The following is a 19,581-nucleotide window of genomic DNA, read 5'->3' as shown; positions in this document are numbered from 1 at the left end:
TGGATTCATTTAGACTTTTTCTGCATGTTGAAACTGCTAGAACTCATCTCTTACATCACAGTACAAAGTGACAAACGTGTGACCACTGTGGCTGCTGCTAAGGTAATTTAAACATTCTAAAAAAGAAAGAAGGAAAACACATTTCTGCACTTTTGGCATTTTCTTGGTTTATAATTATATTAATAAACAATAAAATGAATCAGTCTGAACTCCAAATAAATCTTGACTGTTGTATTTTATATTTAGTGTAGCCATAACTGCTGATATCGATCTCACCTTCCCTCCAGGACACACCAGCCACAGTAAGGGTCGTGGGCCAAGAGACAGGAGTGGCAGTCTGGATGCTGCTGACACTCAGCCACTGGCCTCTTCTGCAGCTGGAACCAGGACAACACAATCAAGTTCAGTCATGCAAACCATCCACACTAAGCTCCTAAAAGCTCCTGATTTTAAAAAAATGAGAGAATAGGCAGCCCAGATTTCCCAGTGGTCATTAAAATAATCCCAAATACATGCCGCTTTAGCAAAAGAAGTGAGACTGGGTTAGACATGAGGTTTAAAATGATTTATCTGTAAAGAAATGAGGCTATAAGAGTTCAGTTACTGTGTGTGTACCATGTTATGGGTCATGATGAAGAGATGTTCCTGTTTCTGATCCAGGATGAGGTCTGAGCTGATGGCTGCATTCTGCTGTATGGGGGTCACAGAGTACTCCTCAACCTCACCGTTTGGCCCCAAGAACACCTGCAAACATAAATATGAACGATTAGATAACAGGTGAACCGGCTGCTGACATGAATATGCATCTCTTCACATGCTCAGTTTTAAAAAGGAAAGTGCAGTTATAATGAAAACATAAAAATAAACAGCTTATTTTCCCGTTTTATTCAGAGATGGAACTGCAAAATCCTTCAATTTAACCATTTGTCAAACTGGTAGCTCAAAATGGTCTTTTTAAGGTTGTTGATATTGAAAGGTACTCTGGATTTTTTGCAGTTAGTTGTAAATCTTTAAAACATGTAGCCCCTTTCATCCATCCATCCATCTGCTTCCGCTTATCCTTTTCAGGGTGGCGGGGGGCGCTGGAGCCTATCCCAGCTGTCATAGGGCGAAAGGCGGGGTACACCCTGGACAGGTCGCCAGTCTGTCGCAGGGCCAACACACAGGGACAGACAACCATTCACACTCACATTCACACCTAGTGGCAATTTGGATTAATCAATTAACCTATCCCCACAAGCTGCATGTCTTTGGATGGTGGGAGGAAGCCGGAGTACCTGGAGAGAACCCACGCAAACACGGGGAGAACATGCAAACTCCACACAGAAAGACCCCGGCCTGATGGTGGAATTGAACTCAGGACCTTCTTGCTGTGCGGCAACAGTGCTAACCACCGTGCCACTGTGCCCCTTTTCATTATTAGTAAAATATTTTTCTAAAGCTGCAGATTCAGAGGCCTTTTTTATTCCACACGTTCCAGTCAAAACCTGATAATTACATTACCCACACTGTAAATCAGCCATAGTTCTGATATTGTTGTACCTGCAGTGACAATCTGACTTCTTTCTGTTTACATCAGCAGTTCCTTTTCCCCCAACAGCTTCTGACTCAGACTCCTTTTATAGTTTCCCTTTGATTCAATGGAAGAACTCATTTAATGGAAGAAGCCTAATCCAGTTTAACAATTATATGAATCTAAATGGTTGTGATCAGGTATTAAATATATCAAGGCCCACACAACTGATGAGAAACTAAGGTCTGACAGACGACACTGACTCATTCACATAGTTAACAAGGTTGAGGAGGTCTCTGCAGTCCATCAGTGTGCGGGCTCTACGGCTGCTGTAATGTAGGTTAACACGAGTGCACAGCCTGACCAACTGCTCCACATCAGCAGTTTGACGTTATTTACAGCAGCCATCAGATCCATTCCACCCAGTGCCACAGTCACATATTTCAGTGTGAAAGGAACAGAACAACACCTCAGCTCAGATACTCCGTCGCTCAGTCTTTTTCGAAAAACAGCTTTAGATCATCTCTAAACAGTTGAACAGAGTCAATGAGGTTCTTTCCACAGTGTTCTCTTTACTGACACACTGGAGTCTCCAGGTTTGTTACGCTTTCTTTCATGAATCACATTTTCTACAATAACACGCATACAGCTTTAAACAACACTTAAACATAGCAGCCATCAGGTCTGAAACTGAAGCTGTGTGTTCTCACACACAACAGGAACAAGAAAGGAAACATTTTCACACGGGCCCCATCAGACCTCAGTGACCGGGACACTTGCCAGGTTTAACTTCTACTTCAACTGGGTGAGATATTTTCACCAGTTTAGAGCCGTCTGTAACTGGTCACCAGCAAGAAACTCTTACATCAGCAGGCTCTAGAGATTCAGAAATGATGTGGGTGGCAGTGGGTGGAACCTGTGAAAAACACCCCAGTGTGAGCTTGCCCATCTCTCAAACTGACTGACACCACATCAGAAGGCTGCGTTTTTTCAAAACTTTGCAGCAGTTTGCATATCACACTTAAACTACCAACACGACTTATCAAACCAAAGGTTAACTTATTTGTGTTGGGGTATTTTACAACCTTTGAGTGTGAACACATCAGATTTGTTCGATTTCAGTGTGTTTTGTTCAGTACTGAGTGAATGAATACTAGCTTTGATGTTTTTATATTTATTTATGCTAGAAAGTTTAGGAGGTGTTGGTACAGAGATCACACTGCTCACACTGTGACCAATGCACTGGTTGAAGAGCAGTACAGTTTCTGTGGGTGAAGACAGCATGTATGTAAACAAAGCTACAGTGCATATGTGAAAATGGCTTATGGCTACAAAGGTTTGTCCATCCACATATATTTAATCTGAATAATGAATGACAATCAATAAAGAAAAGACATTTTCTTGGCTGTTGAGGAAATCCAAGTTCCTGATCTGACAGAGAGCCTCTCGATTTCTTTGGAGATCTAACAGATCTAAAATGCAAATGAGACTGACTTTAATCCGAGCGTCTGAACAAAAACAGATCCCGTTTGGCACCCTAACACAGACAGTGTTTCTGTACAAACCACGTCTCAATTAGAAGATAATGCAGAGCTAAACCAACTCTGTTTATACCCTGCGATCATTTCTGTGCTTACACAGAGCAAAAGCTCGATTCCAAAAAAAGTTGGCATTCTGTACAAGATGTAAATAAAAACAGGATTCAGCTGTTTGGCAGATCTCACAAAGCCACATTTCATCAACAAAGAAACACAAAAAAACCAATCAAATCAAAAAAGTTTGGTATCTTGCAAAAGCTCTTAGCTCAGTTTGAATTTGATGGCAGAAAACTGTCTCAAAATAGTTGGAGTGGGGGCACCAACAGTGGTACTGAAAAGAAATGACTGGAAGCTCATTCAGTTCACTGGCAGGAACACGGCCGGGTATAAAACGACCATCTTAGAGAGGCCAGACGGGCAAGGCTTCACCAATCAGGCCACATCTACAAGTATTTCCCATGATGCTGATGCTTGAGTTTGACTTTAGATTGTGACGCTCGCATTGGATGTGAAATGGATTTCAGTCCTTAACATTTCAATTTCATGTACTGCAAAAACAATTACGCAGTAGATGAAATTAAAAATCAGCAAATTTCAACGCACTTTGAGCACCTGCACCTAAAAACACTGTCATAGTATAAAGTCAGAATTTTGGCTGGCTTCAACAAACATACCAAAGATTTTCTCTGCATTTGGGAGTCACCACATCAGATCATCCACCACAATCGGACCCTCAGACCTTCAACCGATTCCACATGTTGGAATTTCCCCTTTTATTCATACAGTAAACACACACATACATATACACATGTGATATCTATATCTATCTATCTCTATCTATATATCTATATCTATATCTATAGATATATAGATATATATAGATATATATCTATATATCTATAGATATATATAGATATATATGTATTTTGACCGTCTGTGGCTGCACAGACAAAGTGCTCATTAATTAAACTGACACTGTCTGCTGTCATGATCAATAACTCAATTCTGAATGAGGCTCTCTGTTTTGAAGTGCATGTGTCTGCCAGTCAGCGATGACAGTGCACAAAAGTGGAGCTCTCTAAGGTTTAGCTGGGTTAGTGTGACGTAATCGTACAGAAAACATGTTAATAGGCGTCATTGTGCCGTTTCTGCTTGTGCAGGGGGCCCTGACCACAAGTCACCATTCAGGAAAACCACACAAAGAGCCAACTGTGAGCAGACGAGCTCACGATCTACAAATTCCTCGTAACAAGGGAATTGCTGGGCCAACTGATCTTGTTGCTGAAGTTACGGTTTATCAAAATAAAAACATATTTTAGATCATTCTAACATAATTCTCTGCATCTTTTAGGCTTGCCAGCAACAAACACAAAGTCAGCGTCATTCCTTCAATCGCAGACTCTAATCTTGTTGCTTTTTCTGATGGTCGTTTGCGCCAACAACAAGAATCGTCTGTCTTTCCTTGTGTATTACCAAGTTTCAACCTGATCTCCCTCAGAACCCACAGCACTGGATGACGCAGGTACCTCTGAAATCCGACTGACAGCATGTCATCTCCACCGCGCTTCACACAATCTGGTCACTGAGCCGAAAGCTTACAGTTCATTCAATATGAACTGTGTCTGTATTTCTCATGTTTGGTACCCACTGTCACAGAGCTCTGACAAGAGTTCACAGGATTGTGCCAAATATCACACACATTTGCAGCTTTAACAGGTTTAATTAAACAGGGCCAATGAGCACAGAGGTGGACATTCAGCTTTAAGATGATTTTGTTTGCTTTCAGGCTGAATGCTGTATTTTTGTAGCATCAGTAACAACACTGCTCGACACACAACAAAAACCAGCTCATTTGGGCTTCTAGTAGATATAATCCATTTTGTCCCCCTGAATCTTTTAATGCAGCCATGTTAAGATGTACAACATACATAAAACAGGCAAACCAAGAAGTGGAGGGAGACCTCTACCAGGAAAAGGCACATATCTCTGTCTCCAGATGCAGGAGGAAATTTTAAACTCAAAACGAGCATCTTTGAGGAAGAGGTTGGATTCTACAGCAACAAGGTTCAAAATCAAAAGTGTTTACGGACAGAAGTCATTCTCATGCTTTGCTATTTTAGAATGACACGGAGGTCCGGTTTATTAAATAATCAAATTCAAAACTTGTACACAGAGCTTAACAGTTTTATTAGACCACCACCCAGTGTAAGCTGTGTGCCACAGCTGCCCTAAATTAACAGTAATGGTGATTACCTAAATTGATTTTTACAGTTGACACCAGATATTTACATACACTTCAGAAAAAAATCTTTTTTTTCTTTACTGTCAAACATCAAATCAGTAATTTTTTGTTTTAGATTAATAAATATTAACACATTTGTTGTATTTGTGAAATGACAGAGTAAAGACAGAGAACATTGTTGTGTATTTTATTATTACTTTCACCAAAGTCAGAAGTATACACACACTAAGTTTATTAACTCCAGATTATTCCATAGAGGAAAAGGAGGGAACACCATCCTGACTGTGAAGCACGGGGGTGGCAGCATCCTGCAGACGGGACTGGTGCACTTCACAAAATACATCATCAGCCAGGAAGTTGAAGGAAGCTTGGGTGCAAATGTGTTTTCCAAATGAACAATGACCCCAAGCATACCTCCAAATTAGTTACAAATGTCTTAAGGACGACAAAGTCAAGCTGCTGAAGTAGTGTGGGCAGCACTGAAAAGGCAAGAAGGCCTACAAACCTGACCCAGTTACACCAGTTCTGTCGAGAGGAGTGGGCCAAGATCCCAGCAAACTGCTGTAGAAAGCTTGTGGAAGGATAAGGGAAACCGTTTTGGGGCAATTCTCTCAAATACAAAGGAAAGTAATAAAAAATACATTTTTTCTCTCCTTATTCTGACATGTCACAAAGACAAAAAAAAGTGAATATTTATGGATCTGAAACAAAAAGTTTACTCCAATTTGATGTTTGACGGTAAAGGAAAAAAAGTTTGTGTAAATATCTGGTTTCAACTGTATGTTTCTGTAAAGGTTAATCCACCAGCACAAGCTCTTTAATCAAAATGATATTTTTAAGGCTAAAAAATTATCATGAATTTTAATTTAGTATTTACAAAAAGCAGAAAATAGTTAATAACATCATCATTATTTTTTTAACCACATTAAATTTATTAACTTTAATTATTAAACAAAAAATAGTTTCAGTGGCTAAAAGTGATATTAGTAAAGTCCAGTTACCGGCTCACATTTGCATTTAAAAAGGTGAACTCTTAGGTTTAAATAAACAGCATTAAGCAAGAGAGGAAAGATTATAAACAAATTCTCTTATGGAGCAGTGTGGTATTAAAAACACAGAAGCACATTCATTCTCAATAATGAAAGTATCAGTGGATGGATTAGGTGTTTTTCATACTGTTTATTTTTCTGCACTGGTCTCATGTTTCAGCACACTGTTAAAAAGGTAAGACTGCTGCTAGAAACCCAACTCCACCGCCAGCAGGATGATGTTGTAGAGATTACTCCGGGTGTACCAAGTGTAGCCCGTCTGTCTGTAAACACAAAGATTTCAGACCTGACAGCAGAGAGCAGCCAGTGTCTGGAGGTGAACAGAGGGAAGACTTGAGCTCAATGTTTGCTGAGCTGATCTCTGCATATGTACACTACAGTTAATTAGGGCTGCCACGATTAGTCGACTAGTCACGATTACGTCAACTATCAAAATCGTCGACGACTGATTTAATAGTCGACGCGTCGTTTGAAGCTTTGTAAGATCCCAAAGGACGCAGGAATGAGTAGTAGGATTTAAGAGTGTAATAACGGACTGAAACAGAAGATGGCAGCACTGCATGTACAAGGATGCCAGCTACCGTTAAACCCCGAAGAAGAAGAAGAAGAAGAAGCAGCTGTGTCCCAGAATTCATAGCGCAGCCCAGCGCAGTTTCCAACAATGGCGGCAGCTAGTTAGTTTTAATGTTACTCTTATTATTCTTTCTGGGTCACAAAATAAACGTTTAACATATTTTCAGGCGAGAATGTAGCTGTGTAAACCTCAAATATCTGCTCAGTTTATCAGGACACCACATATTTTCAAAAGCGCTCCGACGTTTTCGGAGACATCTGTTACCCACTAGCTCGTTAGCGAGCCGGGGGCTAGGCTCACTAGCGCCGTGAAAACACCGGACTCCCCGCAAATCGTTTTCAAACCCACCGCCGTCTTTCGCTACTCAGGTTAAATATATATGAGTCACTTAGATAACTTAAAATGTTGTTGTTTGGCTTTTTTTTTTAGTATTTTATTTGTTCCTGAGTAAATCAGTTTGTCTGAGATTAAAGTTATAGTTTTTGCACAGCTGAATAAACGTCAAGCAGACAGCTGATTATCACAAGTGTGAGATGCTCCAGAATATACTCCAGTGTCCTGTTATATTTTAGATAGCAAGGAGTTTATTAAACTTCACCAAAACAATCTGCAAATTTCATTAAAATTTAATAAACTATCATCTTGTCTTTATTTTTAGTTAGCACAGACCTTAAACACTTAAAGCTGTAAGCTAATGATAGTTATATAAGAGCAGATGCTGCTGGTGCAATAAGCTGTAGTTTTACGTCTAATGGATGATGATCTGTTTAGTCGACTAATCGCAAAAATAATTGGTGACTAGTCGACTATCAAAATAATCGTTTGTGGCAGCCCTACAGTTAATACACCCAGCATGTTACTACGGTTCAGGGTTTGAACTCAAAATAACAAGCACAAAAGAACGTTCCACCACAATCTGTGCAGAACATCAAAGTTGGCACAAAATGCTCTTTCTTAAGACCAGAATCCAAGCGCAACCTGTCTGTGCATGTCCTGAAACACGATGAGCCATGTTACCTTGTGTAAGTTCCCTTTGGAGTCTCCCAGGAAGGCGATGGTATGTCCCACTCTGCTGCTGACAGCCACAGCAGTAAGACGGGCAGAAGGGCTGTCTAATATGGTTTCTACTTCCACAGGAATCCGGCTGGCCATGGGGCTGGGGGTGTGGTCGGAGCCGCAGGGGTAGGCATCCAGGGTATTCTAACAGTGGGGGAACAGGAGAGAAAATCCGTTTGCAGTCCGTGTTACGTTCAAGCAAAACACAAATAAAGAACAAATTAAATGTAAACTCCTCAGTTAGTGTTGTGCACAAAGAAGCCCTCGGGTGAGTTTAAGCCAGTAGCCAAAAATATAACAGCAGCGCTCCTACTGCAGTAAAATCACAGCAGGATGTATTGTGAAAGGGCTGGGGTTTGGGAACAAACTAAAACTATAACACAATATTTGCTTTTTCTCCACAGTGTAGCTCTGGCGAGAGCCCTCGCTCTGGCTGCAGGGCAGTTGTTTTTTGTTCCAGGCCATTTGTTTTTCCACAAGAATGTTACATCGGGGTCATTGCTTCATCACTGGTTGTCCTAACAGTAGGAAATAGAGGGGATGAACCTGAGCCCGGCCTGTCGAGCGCTACTTGTTTTGATGGACTGCGTGTTGTTGGCTGGTGTGGTGTTATGAATAGATTCCTTTTTTGGCTTCATCCTAAGAGAAGCTCAGTAAAAACATGTTTTCAGATGTAACCACTGCACACAGCTTTGAGCCTGACTGTGAACATGTCGCTGACCATATGGGGAGCTTCACAGAGGACTGATTAAGCTAATTAAGGGCCTGCTTTGTCCACATCGGGAGAACCGAGGCATTAGGGGAAAACAAACAAAGAACACTGCATGCTAAGAATAGAGTTCTAAAGTTATGACACCCAGTCTAGGAACATGCCCTGGATGCTTGCATGCGACCTGCTGGTTTGGCTGACGAGTGCTGTGCACACTAGATCATCCGGACTTTTAGCCATAAATTATATGGACAGTAAAAGCACAAGAGAGTAACCATAAGGTCAAAAGACCACTTGAAGTGCATTCCAGCCACTAATGTCAGGCATGAGTCACAAATCCTGATCAGCATTAAAAAAAAAACCGTTTCCAGTGGTTCAGAGCTGGTGTGAGACTCTGCCACAATGCTCCATCTGTAGCAGTGACAAACAGTGAACGGGGATGATTTGCGTGCCAGATTTGACATCATCATATCACGTCTCTTTTCAGCTCCAGATGCCTCCCTACTGTTCGCCTATAACCATCTGCTTTGCTATGATTTACCTGGACTCAAAAACATCTCTCTGTCACACTATGTGCCTGTATCCCTTAATCTTGTTCTCTCTCTCGTCTTTCTTTATCCCTCTTTGTCAGGCCTTGTTAAACACTACCAACTCCACCCCACTAAGTACAGCTAATGCCTCAATCGATCCTCCCTGACCAGTAATTGTATTAAACTGCACCACCTGCTATAGATTCTCCCCTCAAGACAATCGGCTGTGTGTGGCTGCACGGGTTTCTCACATCTACTGCAAACGAGAGAACGATAACAGAGGGATGTCAAGCATTCTGTCCAAATTCAGTGTTCACAAGGATACATACAAAAAGTCAGCTGGATTTAAGAGGTCTAATTCGATACCGTCTCTTAGAAAGAAATTACATTAAATTTCAACTCCTGTCTTGTATAGAGATCCCTCTCTTGGAAGAGGACTGCTGTGCACAGATGCACTAACATTAGCTTTCACTCAGGAGAGTCATCACTAGAGTACAACAACATGTTCTTCTGCAAACAGAATGATGAAAACAAGGTGAGTGATGGTGCACTGCGTATTAGCTTTCACAGTTAATGGTTTACTGCGTTCACTTTCAGTTTGTGTGAACATTTCCATTCACAGGAAAGAAAATAGTCCAGGAACAAGGAAGGTCTTCATAACCACAAATTACATTTTTACACAATATAATGAAAGGCTATCATTATTCTTGTAGGCAGTAATTTTTCCTTTTAGCAACACCCTCTCAGACACAAACCTACAATTACACAGTGACGCGGGAGCGGAGCTCCGTCACTGAACGCTGACCACTGAGCAGCTTCACAGAAGAAACTCACTTCCTAATGCAAGTTTCACAATATCTGCACAACAAGCAAAGCAAGCAGTTTACAAGCAAAGTGCGAGCAGAAATAGCAAGCGTTTCACCCTAATTTTGTGTCTTAAATAAAACCATACGACATTAAGTAGCTGAACAAAAACCAGCTGATTCAACAGGTGAGCTCACCTCTGGCAGATTGGCACAGTTGGATTTGACATCATATTCAATGTAGGCTGCCTCCACTCCTGCTTCTTTACCCATCTGTGTATAGCAAAAGTCTCTGGTGGAGTTGATCCTGCGGTCTACATCTTCAAGGTTAAACACGCAAAGAGCCGACTCCTCACTGGGCCGAGTTGAAGCCAAACGAGTGGAGAAAACACCAACTAGAGTCTCTGAACCCCGGCCCCCTACGTCTTCTTTGGACACGCCCAGCTGGACAGCTTGCAAGAGATTGTAAATTTTACCCGTCCTTGAACGACATGTCAGCGGTACTTCCACATAGGAGTAATAGGCCTGATCATCCAAACACACGCGAGAGATGTAGGTACGGTACTCGCGCGATGGCGACTTTAGGTCCCTTCTGTAGAAAAGGAAGTACACGTGCTGACGGTGGGCGAACGAGGCAACAAAATTATGATCATACTCTGAGAGGCGGCCAGCCACGGCCAACTTGGCAGTCTCTTCGTAGGAAAAGATGGGATCCTGGGCAAGGTTTCGCGTGGAAATAGGCGGATGGCTGCTGGTGTAACCCCGACCCACAAACAAAACAGGCTGCTTGTCAGGATGAGAGCGAACCACAAGCCCAACAGTACTAACATTAGGGTGATTAGCCGCTACGTACTGAGTATCAACTGGCCTCTCTGTGGAAAAAAGCACTTGATCCACAGAATCCAGGCTACGCTTCTGGCAAATTCCTTGGTTGACACTACCGCAGGTTATAAGTTCCATAGAGTAAGGATTGACCAACAAGAGCTTGTTGTGGTTGCTAGTTTCTCGGGCCTGAGGACAGTTGGTCTCAGTTACAGGAGGTAAGCAATCCCGGCTGTCTGTAACGGGGCCTGTGTCATCCTGTAGCTCAGGTTGGAGGAAGGGATCCAACTGGAACAGGCGATTTCGGGCCCCGACGTAGACCCGACCCACGTTGTGGTCAGGATGCAGGGCCAGGTGCTCAAACAGAGTGTCATTTCGGATAAACGTAGGATAAAAATTGGATGGGAATGAGTCTGATCCTTGGACAGTGCCTATAGGAAATAAAATTAAGGGACAGCCAGTGGCCAGCAGCAGGAGAGAAAGCAGCGTTTTGACTGCTGAAAATGAAAGACGCACCATCCCCAGAGGCATGGCGGCAGAGCTGAGGGAAAGAACAAAACACAGGATGTCAAAGAATTTTCCAGACACAGAAGTTATATCATGGATTCACACATAACAGAACTTACTTTAGAAACCATCCACCCATCTATTTTTAATCTCTTTTTGACAACACAATTATGATTTGAAACACAAGACCTTACTGAACTTTAATGTTTAGCGGTATATACAGTGGGGCAAAAAAGTATTTAGTCAGCCACCGATTGTGCAAGTTCCCCCACCTAAAATGATGACAGAGGTCAGTAATTTGCACCAGAGGTACACTTCAACTGTGAGAGACAGAATGTGAAAAAAAAAATCCATGAATCCACATGGTAGGATTTGTAAAGAATTTATTCGTAAATCAGGGTGGAAAATAAGTATTTGGTCAATAACAAAAATACAACTCAATACTTTGTAACATAACCTTTGTTGGCAATAACAGAGGTCAAACGTTTACTATCGGTCTTTACCAGGTTTGCACACACAGTAGCTGGTATTTTGGCCCATTCCTCCATGCAGATCTTCTCGAGAGCAGTGATGTTTTGGGGCTGTCGCCGAGCAACACGGACTTTCAACTCCCGCCACAGATTTTCTATGGGGTTGAGGTCTGGAGACTGGCTAGGCCACTCCAGGACTTTCAAATGCTTCTTACGGAACCACTCCTTTGTTGCCCGGGCGGTGTGTTTTGGATCATTGTCATGTTGGAAGACCCAGCCTCGTTTCATCTTCAAAGTTCTCACTGATGGAAGGAGGTTTTGGCTCAAAATCTCACGATACATGGCCCCATTCATTCTGTCCTTAACACGGATCAGTCGTCCTGTCCCCTTGGCAGAAAAACAGCCCCATAGCATGATGTTTCCACCCCCATGCTTCACAGTAGGTATGGTGTTCTTGGGATGCAACTCAGTATTCTTCTTCCTCCAAACACGACGAGTTGAGTTTATACCACAAAGTTCTACTTTGGTTTCATCTGACCACATGACATTCTCCCAATCCTCTGCTGTATCATCCATGTGCTCTCTGGCAAACTTCAGACGGGCCTGGACATGCACTGGCTTCAGCAGCGGAACACGTCTGGCACTGCGGGATTTGATTCCCTGCCGTTGTAGTGTGTTACTGATGGTGACCTTTGTTACTTTGGTCCCAGCTCTCTGCAGGTCATTCACCAGGTCCCCCCGTGTGGTTCTGGGATCTTTGCTCACCGTTCTCATGATCATTTTGACCCCACGGGATGAGATCTTGCGTGGAGCCCCACATCGAGGGAGATTATCAGTGGTCTTGTATGTCTTCCATTTTCTGATGATTGCTCCCACAGTTGATTTTTCACACCAAGCTGCTTGCCTATTGTAGATTCACTCTTCCCAGTCTGGTGCAGGTCTACAATACTTTTCCTGGTGTCCTTCGAAAGCTCTTTGGTCTTGGCCATGGCGGAGTTTGGAGTCTGACTGTTTGAGGCTGTGGACAGGTGTCTTTTATACAGATGATGAGTTCAAACAGGTGCCATTCATACAGGTAACGAGTGGGGGACAGAAAAGCTTCTTACAGAAGACGTTACAGGTCTGTGAGAGCCAGAGATTTTCCTTGTTTGAGGTGACCAAATACTTATTTTCCACCCTAATTTACGAATAAATTCTTTACAAATCCTACCATGTGAATTCATGGATTTTTTTTTTCACATTCTGTCTCTCACAGTTGAAGTGTACCTCTGGTGCAAATTACTGACCTCTGTCATCATTTTAAGTGGGGGAACTTGCACAATCGGTGGCTGACTAAATACTTTTTTGCCCCACTGTATATTAATATTAATCATGACCAAAATAATGAGGTGAGCATACGAACAAGTAATCCTCCTCTAAACACTTCTACTCTTGAGTCTGTACGATGTAAATAAAAGGGCTGGCTATGCTCTAGTTGTCCTTTATTTGCAAAGGACAACAAATCAGAAAAAAGTTTTCTCAACATGACAGTGAAAAACATCTTTAGGCAGATGAGCTCAAAGACTCAAGACCAACATAGATAAAGATCATTTTTGAATTGTGAATCATGCAAAGCTACTGTAGTGGAGCCCAATTATAAAACATCTCATGATGAGCTCTCTCAAGACCTTTGCAACCTTATTCTTGTAAAACATACTGATGGGATTTGTTACAGAAGAATTTCTAAACTGCTGAAGGTACCAGTGAGCATTGTTGAGGCCATAATCCGGAGAAGCCGGCCGCGACCAGGTGCTCCCCGTAAAATTTCAAACCGAAGAGTGAAAAGAATTACCAGAAGAGTCATCCAGTACGTTTTCCCCTGTGTCATTTCTCATAATTACACATAATTTATGGACACCTATGGTTTGATGTCTTTGCATGTGTGGATTGGACGTGTGGTTACCAACATCTGGTAAGACTTTCTTGTCCTTGAGAAATATATTTACTTATACTTGTATATTATGGCTGCTGTAACAGTTACAGCATAAACCAATGTTAGCAAAGTAGAATGGGAGGCAGAGCCTTCAGTTTTCAGGCCCCTCTTCTGTGGAACCAGCTTCCAGTTTGGATTCAGGAGACAGACACTCTCTCTACTTTTAAGATTAGGCTTCAAACTTTCCTTTTTGCTAAAGCATATAGTTAGGGCTGGACCAGGTGACCCTGAATCCTCCCTTAGTTATGCTGCAATAGCTGTAGGCTGCTGGGGGATTCCCATGATGCATTGAGTATTTCTTCTTCAGTCATCTTTCTCACTCACTATGTATTAACAGACCTCTCTGCACTGAATCATACTTGTTATTAATCTCTGTCTCTCTTCCACAGCATGTCTTCATCCTGTCTTCCTCCTCTCTCCCTAACCAGTCGCAGCAGATGGCCGCCCCTCCCTGAGCCTGGTTCTGCCAGATGTTTCTTCCTGTTAAAAGGGAGTTTTTCCTTCCCACTGTTGCCAAAGTGCTGCTCATAGGGGGTCATATGATTGTTGGGTTTTTCTCTGAATGTATTATTGTAGGGTCTACTTTAAAATATAAAGCACCTTGAGGCGACTGTTGTTGTGATTTGGCGCTGTAGAAATAAAACTGAATTGAATTGAAATTAGCATAGCGATGAACCAATCAGCACCGTCTCCCAAGAATCTTCTTGGTTCAAACCCAAAGTGGGCCCTTTTTGTGGAGAGTTCCCTCTCTGCCTGCGTTGGTTTCCTACAGGTACTACAGGTTCCTCCCCCAACCCAAGGTCTGTGGTCTGTTAGGTTACATATGTGTTAGGCTAACTGGTAACTCTAAACTGAAAACGGACGTCAGATAAACTAAAGTATGGCGAATAAAGCACTCTATGAATGTATGCTTAAATATGGCTCGTTTCTGAAGTGCTTTAAATGGTCAATAAGACTAAAAAAAATTTTTCTATAACTAGTTCATAACTAGCTAATGCAAGACTATTTCTCTGTCCTCCTAATGGGGTCATTGACTCCTTTTATTTTCAGGTAATTGTGTTATTAACGTTGACATGACACAGCCAAGAGAAATTATAGATATGCTATAGTCGAAACAGGCAAAGCTTGCTCTCTTGTATCACCTGTGTGATCACGGAGGAGGAGCAGTGATCAACATCAGTTTTGTCCACTAACATCATTTAACTTCTGTCTCAAAATGACTGAGGCAGGACATGAAATGAAACAACGGGGGAAAAACAAACAAACACAAAAGGCTGCTTCAGAGCACATAGTGTAGATGAAATCTAAATCTAATAATTCTTGTGCCACCCTTGACGCCAAAACTTGCAATCAAGAATTTGTGATCATTTGCAACGAGTCTTTCGCATCTTTGAAGCAAGTCTGGCCCCCTTTAAACTGCAGGATTGTTTTAACTTCACTGGAGGGCTTGAGAGCATCAACAGCCTGTCTGAGGTCATGCGAACACACTTCAATCAGATTTCAGTCTGGACTATGCCAGTTCACAGCCATTCAGAGGTGCCCTGCTACTGGTCTTCCTCTTGTCCTGGTGCATAATTAAGTGAGCCTGAGCTTCAGCCACAAACTTATGGCCGGGCATTTTCCTTCAGGATTTTCTGGTAGAGAGATTCATGGTTCCAATTACACCAAGTCAAACTGACAGGCCCCCGTTTGACTGCTCATATGATGTTGTTTTTATGGAATGCTTCTGTCTTGTCAGGCCACAGAATATTTCCCAAAACACTTGGGTGATCGTCAAGATATTTCTGGAAAACATGAGATGAGACTTTGCGTGTCTTGGATCTCTCCCACGAATGCCATTTTTGCACAGTCACTTTCTTGCATTCATGATTGTTGAATCATAAACTGAGGAGTTGTTTAGATGCTGTTCTAGAGTCTTGACGTTTTCACACCTAGGCTCAGGCGATTAGAGGATCATCAGGGGTCTTTTTTTCCCCTCTTTGGGGGGAAACTCCCACTAGGTTTAAATCTGGGACTCTTCGCCATTTGACCTTAGAACTAAAGAAGCTTCTCGGATGAGAGGTGAAACATCTTCAAGCAACTTAAAGAAGTCCAGACGCTTTTCAGTGCAAGCTCCTTTGACTATGATGACCTGGATGACTGAGAACCTTCACAGACACGCCCACTTAAAATCAATCCTTTGATTTTCTGGAAAATCGACAGTGCCCCTCATGTATGAACTCTGGTTGTGTTTACTGACCTCGAAACGATTTTATGTGGTGCACGGCGCTTGAAAATCTGTCAAAAAAATGTTTTATTACGACTTTCGTAAGCTACGAAGCTGATGGATTGTGGGAGCATTACGGCATTACGGCTCTCGTAGGCAGCCTCGCGGAGTGATACGCACTGTGCTTCAACATAAAATTACTGTATTGTGTGTGTGTGTAACCTCTTGAGTTTTGTGGATATTAAACATGGTTATGCTGAGGATATGTCGGCTGAAGAACCACTGTCCAGTTTATACAGTTCACTGTATATGTGTCAAGACTACACATGTAATTGTATTAGTCTAGTTAGTAGTCCTAACTACTAATTCTAACCTATATTAAATGCTGCTGTATGTAAGCCTTGTTTGTATGGAAACCTGTTCATTCCACCATGTAAGGGCAACTCATAAAACTCACTGTTACATAAGAAGACACTGTGTCTATTTTTGGACTTTATGACCATCTCATTAAGTTTGATTATTTCAAACAGAAGGACTACTAGAAATAAACCATAGGACACATCAGCTTCTCACCATTTGTTTCCAGTGGTGTTTTATAGAGGCATCTCACCTCTTGACCTCCCAGCAGCTTGGGTTTAAACACACATAGTTCTGGATACAACCTGCAACACAAAGCAAACAGAAGATATATCATTATTCTCTATTCTTAGACAGTGAGACAAGCGGAGCGACGACACATCTAAAAGGATATTAATGCAGGCCAATGAAGCATGTGTGTTTGCCTCTAGGGCTCCAGCACCTAGTATTTTTGAGTACCACCACAGTCCAAAGAATGCTGTGGGAAGCTCATTTTCATTGAAATTCCAGTCAGACCCGTATCTGACAGACTACATCCGTTTTTGTGTGTTTAAAATAAAACCAAAATCAGAAAAAACTACATAAAAACCTTGCAGTAGGGGCCAAGTCAAGTGATGCCAGTCCAAGAGTGGTTCTCAGTGTCACACACTTTCCCAGTACTCAATCCTCTCTTATTGCTAGGATACAAGGTACAAAACCTTCCAAGTCTCTGCCAGAAAAACAAGTTGGTAGGAGGTAAAACAGGACTGCATGGACTGTTTATACACCACAAACCCTCATTTCTACCTCAAGTCTACAGCGTTTACTCAGTTATAATTGTTAAATGACATTGAAAGCTCGACTTTCTTCTTCATACAGTATATGGCTGCTCATTACCTCTCCTCCTCCACAGCCTGCCCGCACTCCACTGCTGGCACAGATTTATCTCTTACGAGTTCAGGCTTATCCAAAAGGGAGATTGGGAAAAAGACGCTATTCATGCCACTGAAGAGGCTGAACTTCAACCAGTGTACGTGTACACACACACACACACACACACACACACACACACACACACACACACACACACACACACACACACACACACACACACCTTTTCCCCTGCCAGATTAAGAGCATTAGAAAGCTTGCTTTGTTGGTGGAAATCTCCTATATATGGGAATGAGGGTAAAGGTCTGGTAAGAGGCCAAGGACAGTATCATCATTATCATTGCTGTTGTTATTATTATTATTAATACTAATACTAATAATAATAATAACAATAATAGCATTATTATTATCATCATCATCATAATGGATACTTTATATCACACATTATATACACATGTTACCAAATGTCAATTCTCATCCAAATGTTTCTGATTTTTCCATCCAACAACATGCATCTTCCTGCACAGCCAATGAGGTCAAGCACGCAGATTCATTTGGTGACTGAGCTGGGAATGATCACATATAAACCTAAACACAGGCTCCTTTGACCCCTGAGGGTGGGGGAAGCTAGTGTTTATATCTTATTTATAAAGCTGCAGCTCCCTGGTGGAAAAGTTCCCTGTGAGGATTATACTTGGGAAGCAGTTACGAGCCTAACAGAGCAGAGGCAGAAATGACTGGCACATTCATTTATAAAAGAATTTTTCCAAAAAATATAGAGTGGCTTTCTTTTTCCAGGATTACCAAGTTAAACTAACATTACTGTAACAGCGCTAGAATTAAGGGATGTGTTCTCTAACCCTTCGACTTTGCAGGCCCCAGTTAGCAATCTACTATTTTCACAAAGCTGCAAAACAAAAAGCCAAAAGCACACTAAACTGGACCACTGTGACACTTACAGAAATGTAGAAAAGGTTTCCCATTCCTGCATCAAATAATCCAATCAGACTCAACTTCAAAGTTTCAGACACCTGAGAACTAGAAAATGGACTCCTGATTCAATTCCCCTACATTTGGACTCGGAGTGGAAGCCTTCTAACTTCAGCACGCCTTGGGCGTCCGCCAGATGTAAGAGCGAAGAAATATGTGCCTGTAATTGCTTTTATCTAAATGTTCTTTTATGTAATGGACTCCAGTCTTGTTCTAGTCTCCTCACTCAGTAGCAATAAAATATGCACTTTTCCAGCAGTTATGAAAGATGCAGGCACCCAAAGACATTTGGAAATACAATAAAGCTAGAAAAAGACACTTTAAGCTTTACACCCAGAATATACACTAATACAATGACCCCATCATTAAAGCCTCGCTACACTGGAACTAAGACCAGTAGGTCAATGGCTATCTCACTAGTGTCTAATTAAAAGTGCTTTGAGTGCTCAGGTAGATCAGAAAAGTGCAACTTAAGAACCAGTCCATTCACCATTCAGAAAGTTCACCAACAAGTCGTCCCAGTACTTCCTGTCTACTGTACAAAACTATTAACAAAAACAAAAGAAACCCCAACATAAAACACACAAGTACCAAAGCAGACTTTGTGGAGATGAGCCCAATTATGGCTTTTATGACAGATTTCCCCAAACAGTAGAACTGAAGCCATTTCCTGTATGTTATGCTTTTATTATATTTTAGTTTACTAAAAAACTTCTTCCACGCTTAGTTTTTAGGTTTTATTTCAGTTCACTATAATAGTTTGGTTCATATGCAAATTGTCTGAGTAGACTGTTCTGCAGTGTAGTAGTGTTGAATCATTGCAGTGTCAGTGGGGATCCATAAACCACAAATGGCTCCAAACAAGCAGCTTCCCACAGAGCTAAGAGACCATGACTACACTGAATATGATGAGCGTCCAAAGACAGCGCAAGCAAAAGGGACAGATTTAGTGTAAATGTGCAAAAAAAATAAATAGTAAGGTAAATGTACTAATATATTGTTAAGGTCATGATAGTAGTGGGTGCTGAAGCAGATGAATGGGACCAGCAGGAGAGATTCCCTGTAGCACAAACCACGCCTGCCAGACTCCACAGCACCACAGAGCATTAAACTGAGCCATCATCTGCTTCACCGAGTCCATCTTTTCATTCATTCTCAACTCAGTTATCCTGTTATACTCAGTTATTCTGAAGGAGACGGATGAGAGCAACAGCAGAGCAGGGCACAGAGTATATCTGAAGTGAAAAAGCTGGCCCAGGGCTACAGAAGGACAATCGTAAAATTGCGAGGAAGAGGGTGAGGAAAAGAGGAAGGGGATACAACGAGAGAAAAAAAGACCAGAAACGAGTGCAGACAAGCCTCAGTGCTCACTG

At 41.9% G+C, this 19,581-nt stretch overlaps 2 protein-coding genes across 2 annotated transcripts in view; one reads left to right on the top strand and one right to left on the bottom strand.

Moving 5' to 3' along the window:
- LOC308401934 (uncharacterized protein) overlaps window positions 1-19,581 on the top strand; it is a 565,304-nt gene that overhangs the window by 385,187 nt on the left and 160,536 nt on the right. The gene's annotated exons all lie outside the window — the stretch shown is intronic.
- The window catches only part of plxnb1b (plexin b1b), a 94,609-nt gene that overhangs the window by 22,907 nt on the left and 52,121 nt on the right, over window positions 1-19,581 (bottom strand). Inside the window, exons 2-6 of the mRNA XM_080890989.1 lie at window positions 16,565-16,653; window positions 10,213-11,377; window positions 7,934-8,116; window positions 616-744; window positions 277-377 (exon numbers count right to left, since the gene is read on the bottom strand). Of these exons, the coding sequence (XP_080747115.1) occupies window positions 277-377; window positions 616-744; window positions 7,934-8,116; window positions 10,213-11,367 (1,568 nt within the window). The 5' untranslated portion in view covers window positions 11,368-11,377; window positions 16,565-16,653. The remainder of the gene's footprint in view (window positions 1-276; window positions 378-615; window positions 745-7,933; window positions 8,117-10,212; window positions 11,378-16,564; window positions 16,654-19,581) is intronic.

The sequence above is a fragment of the Rhamphochromis sp. 'chilingali' genome (assembly GCF_963969265.1).
Source record: "Rhamphochromis sp. 'chilingali' genome assembly, chromosome: 9".
NCBI classification, from domain to species: Eukaryota; Metazoa; Chordata; class Actinopteri; order Cichliformes; family Cichlidae; genus Rhamphochromis; species Rhamphochromis sp. 'chilingali'.
This window is presented reverse-complemented; position numbering and strand designations above follow the sequence as displayed.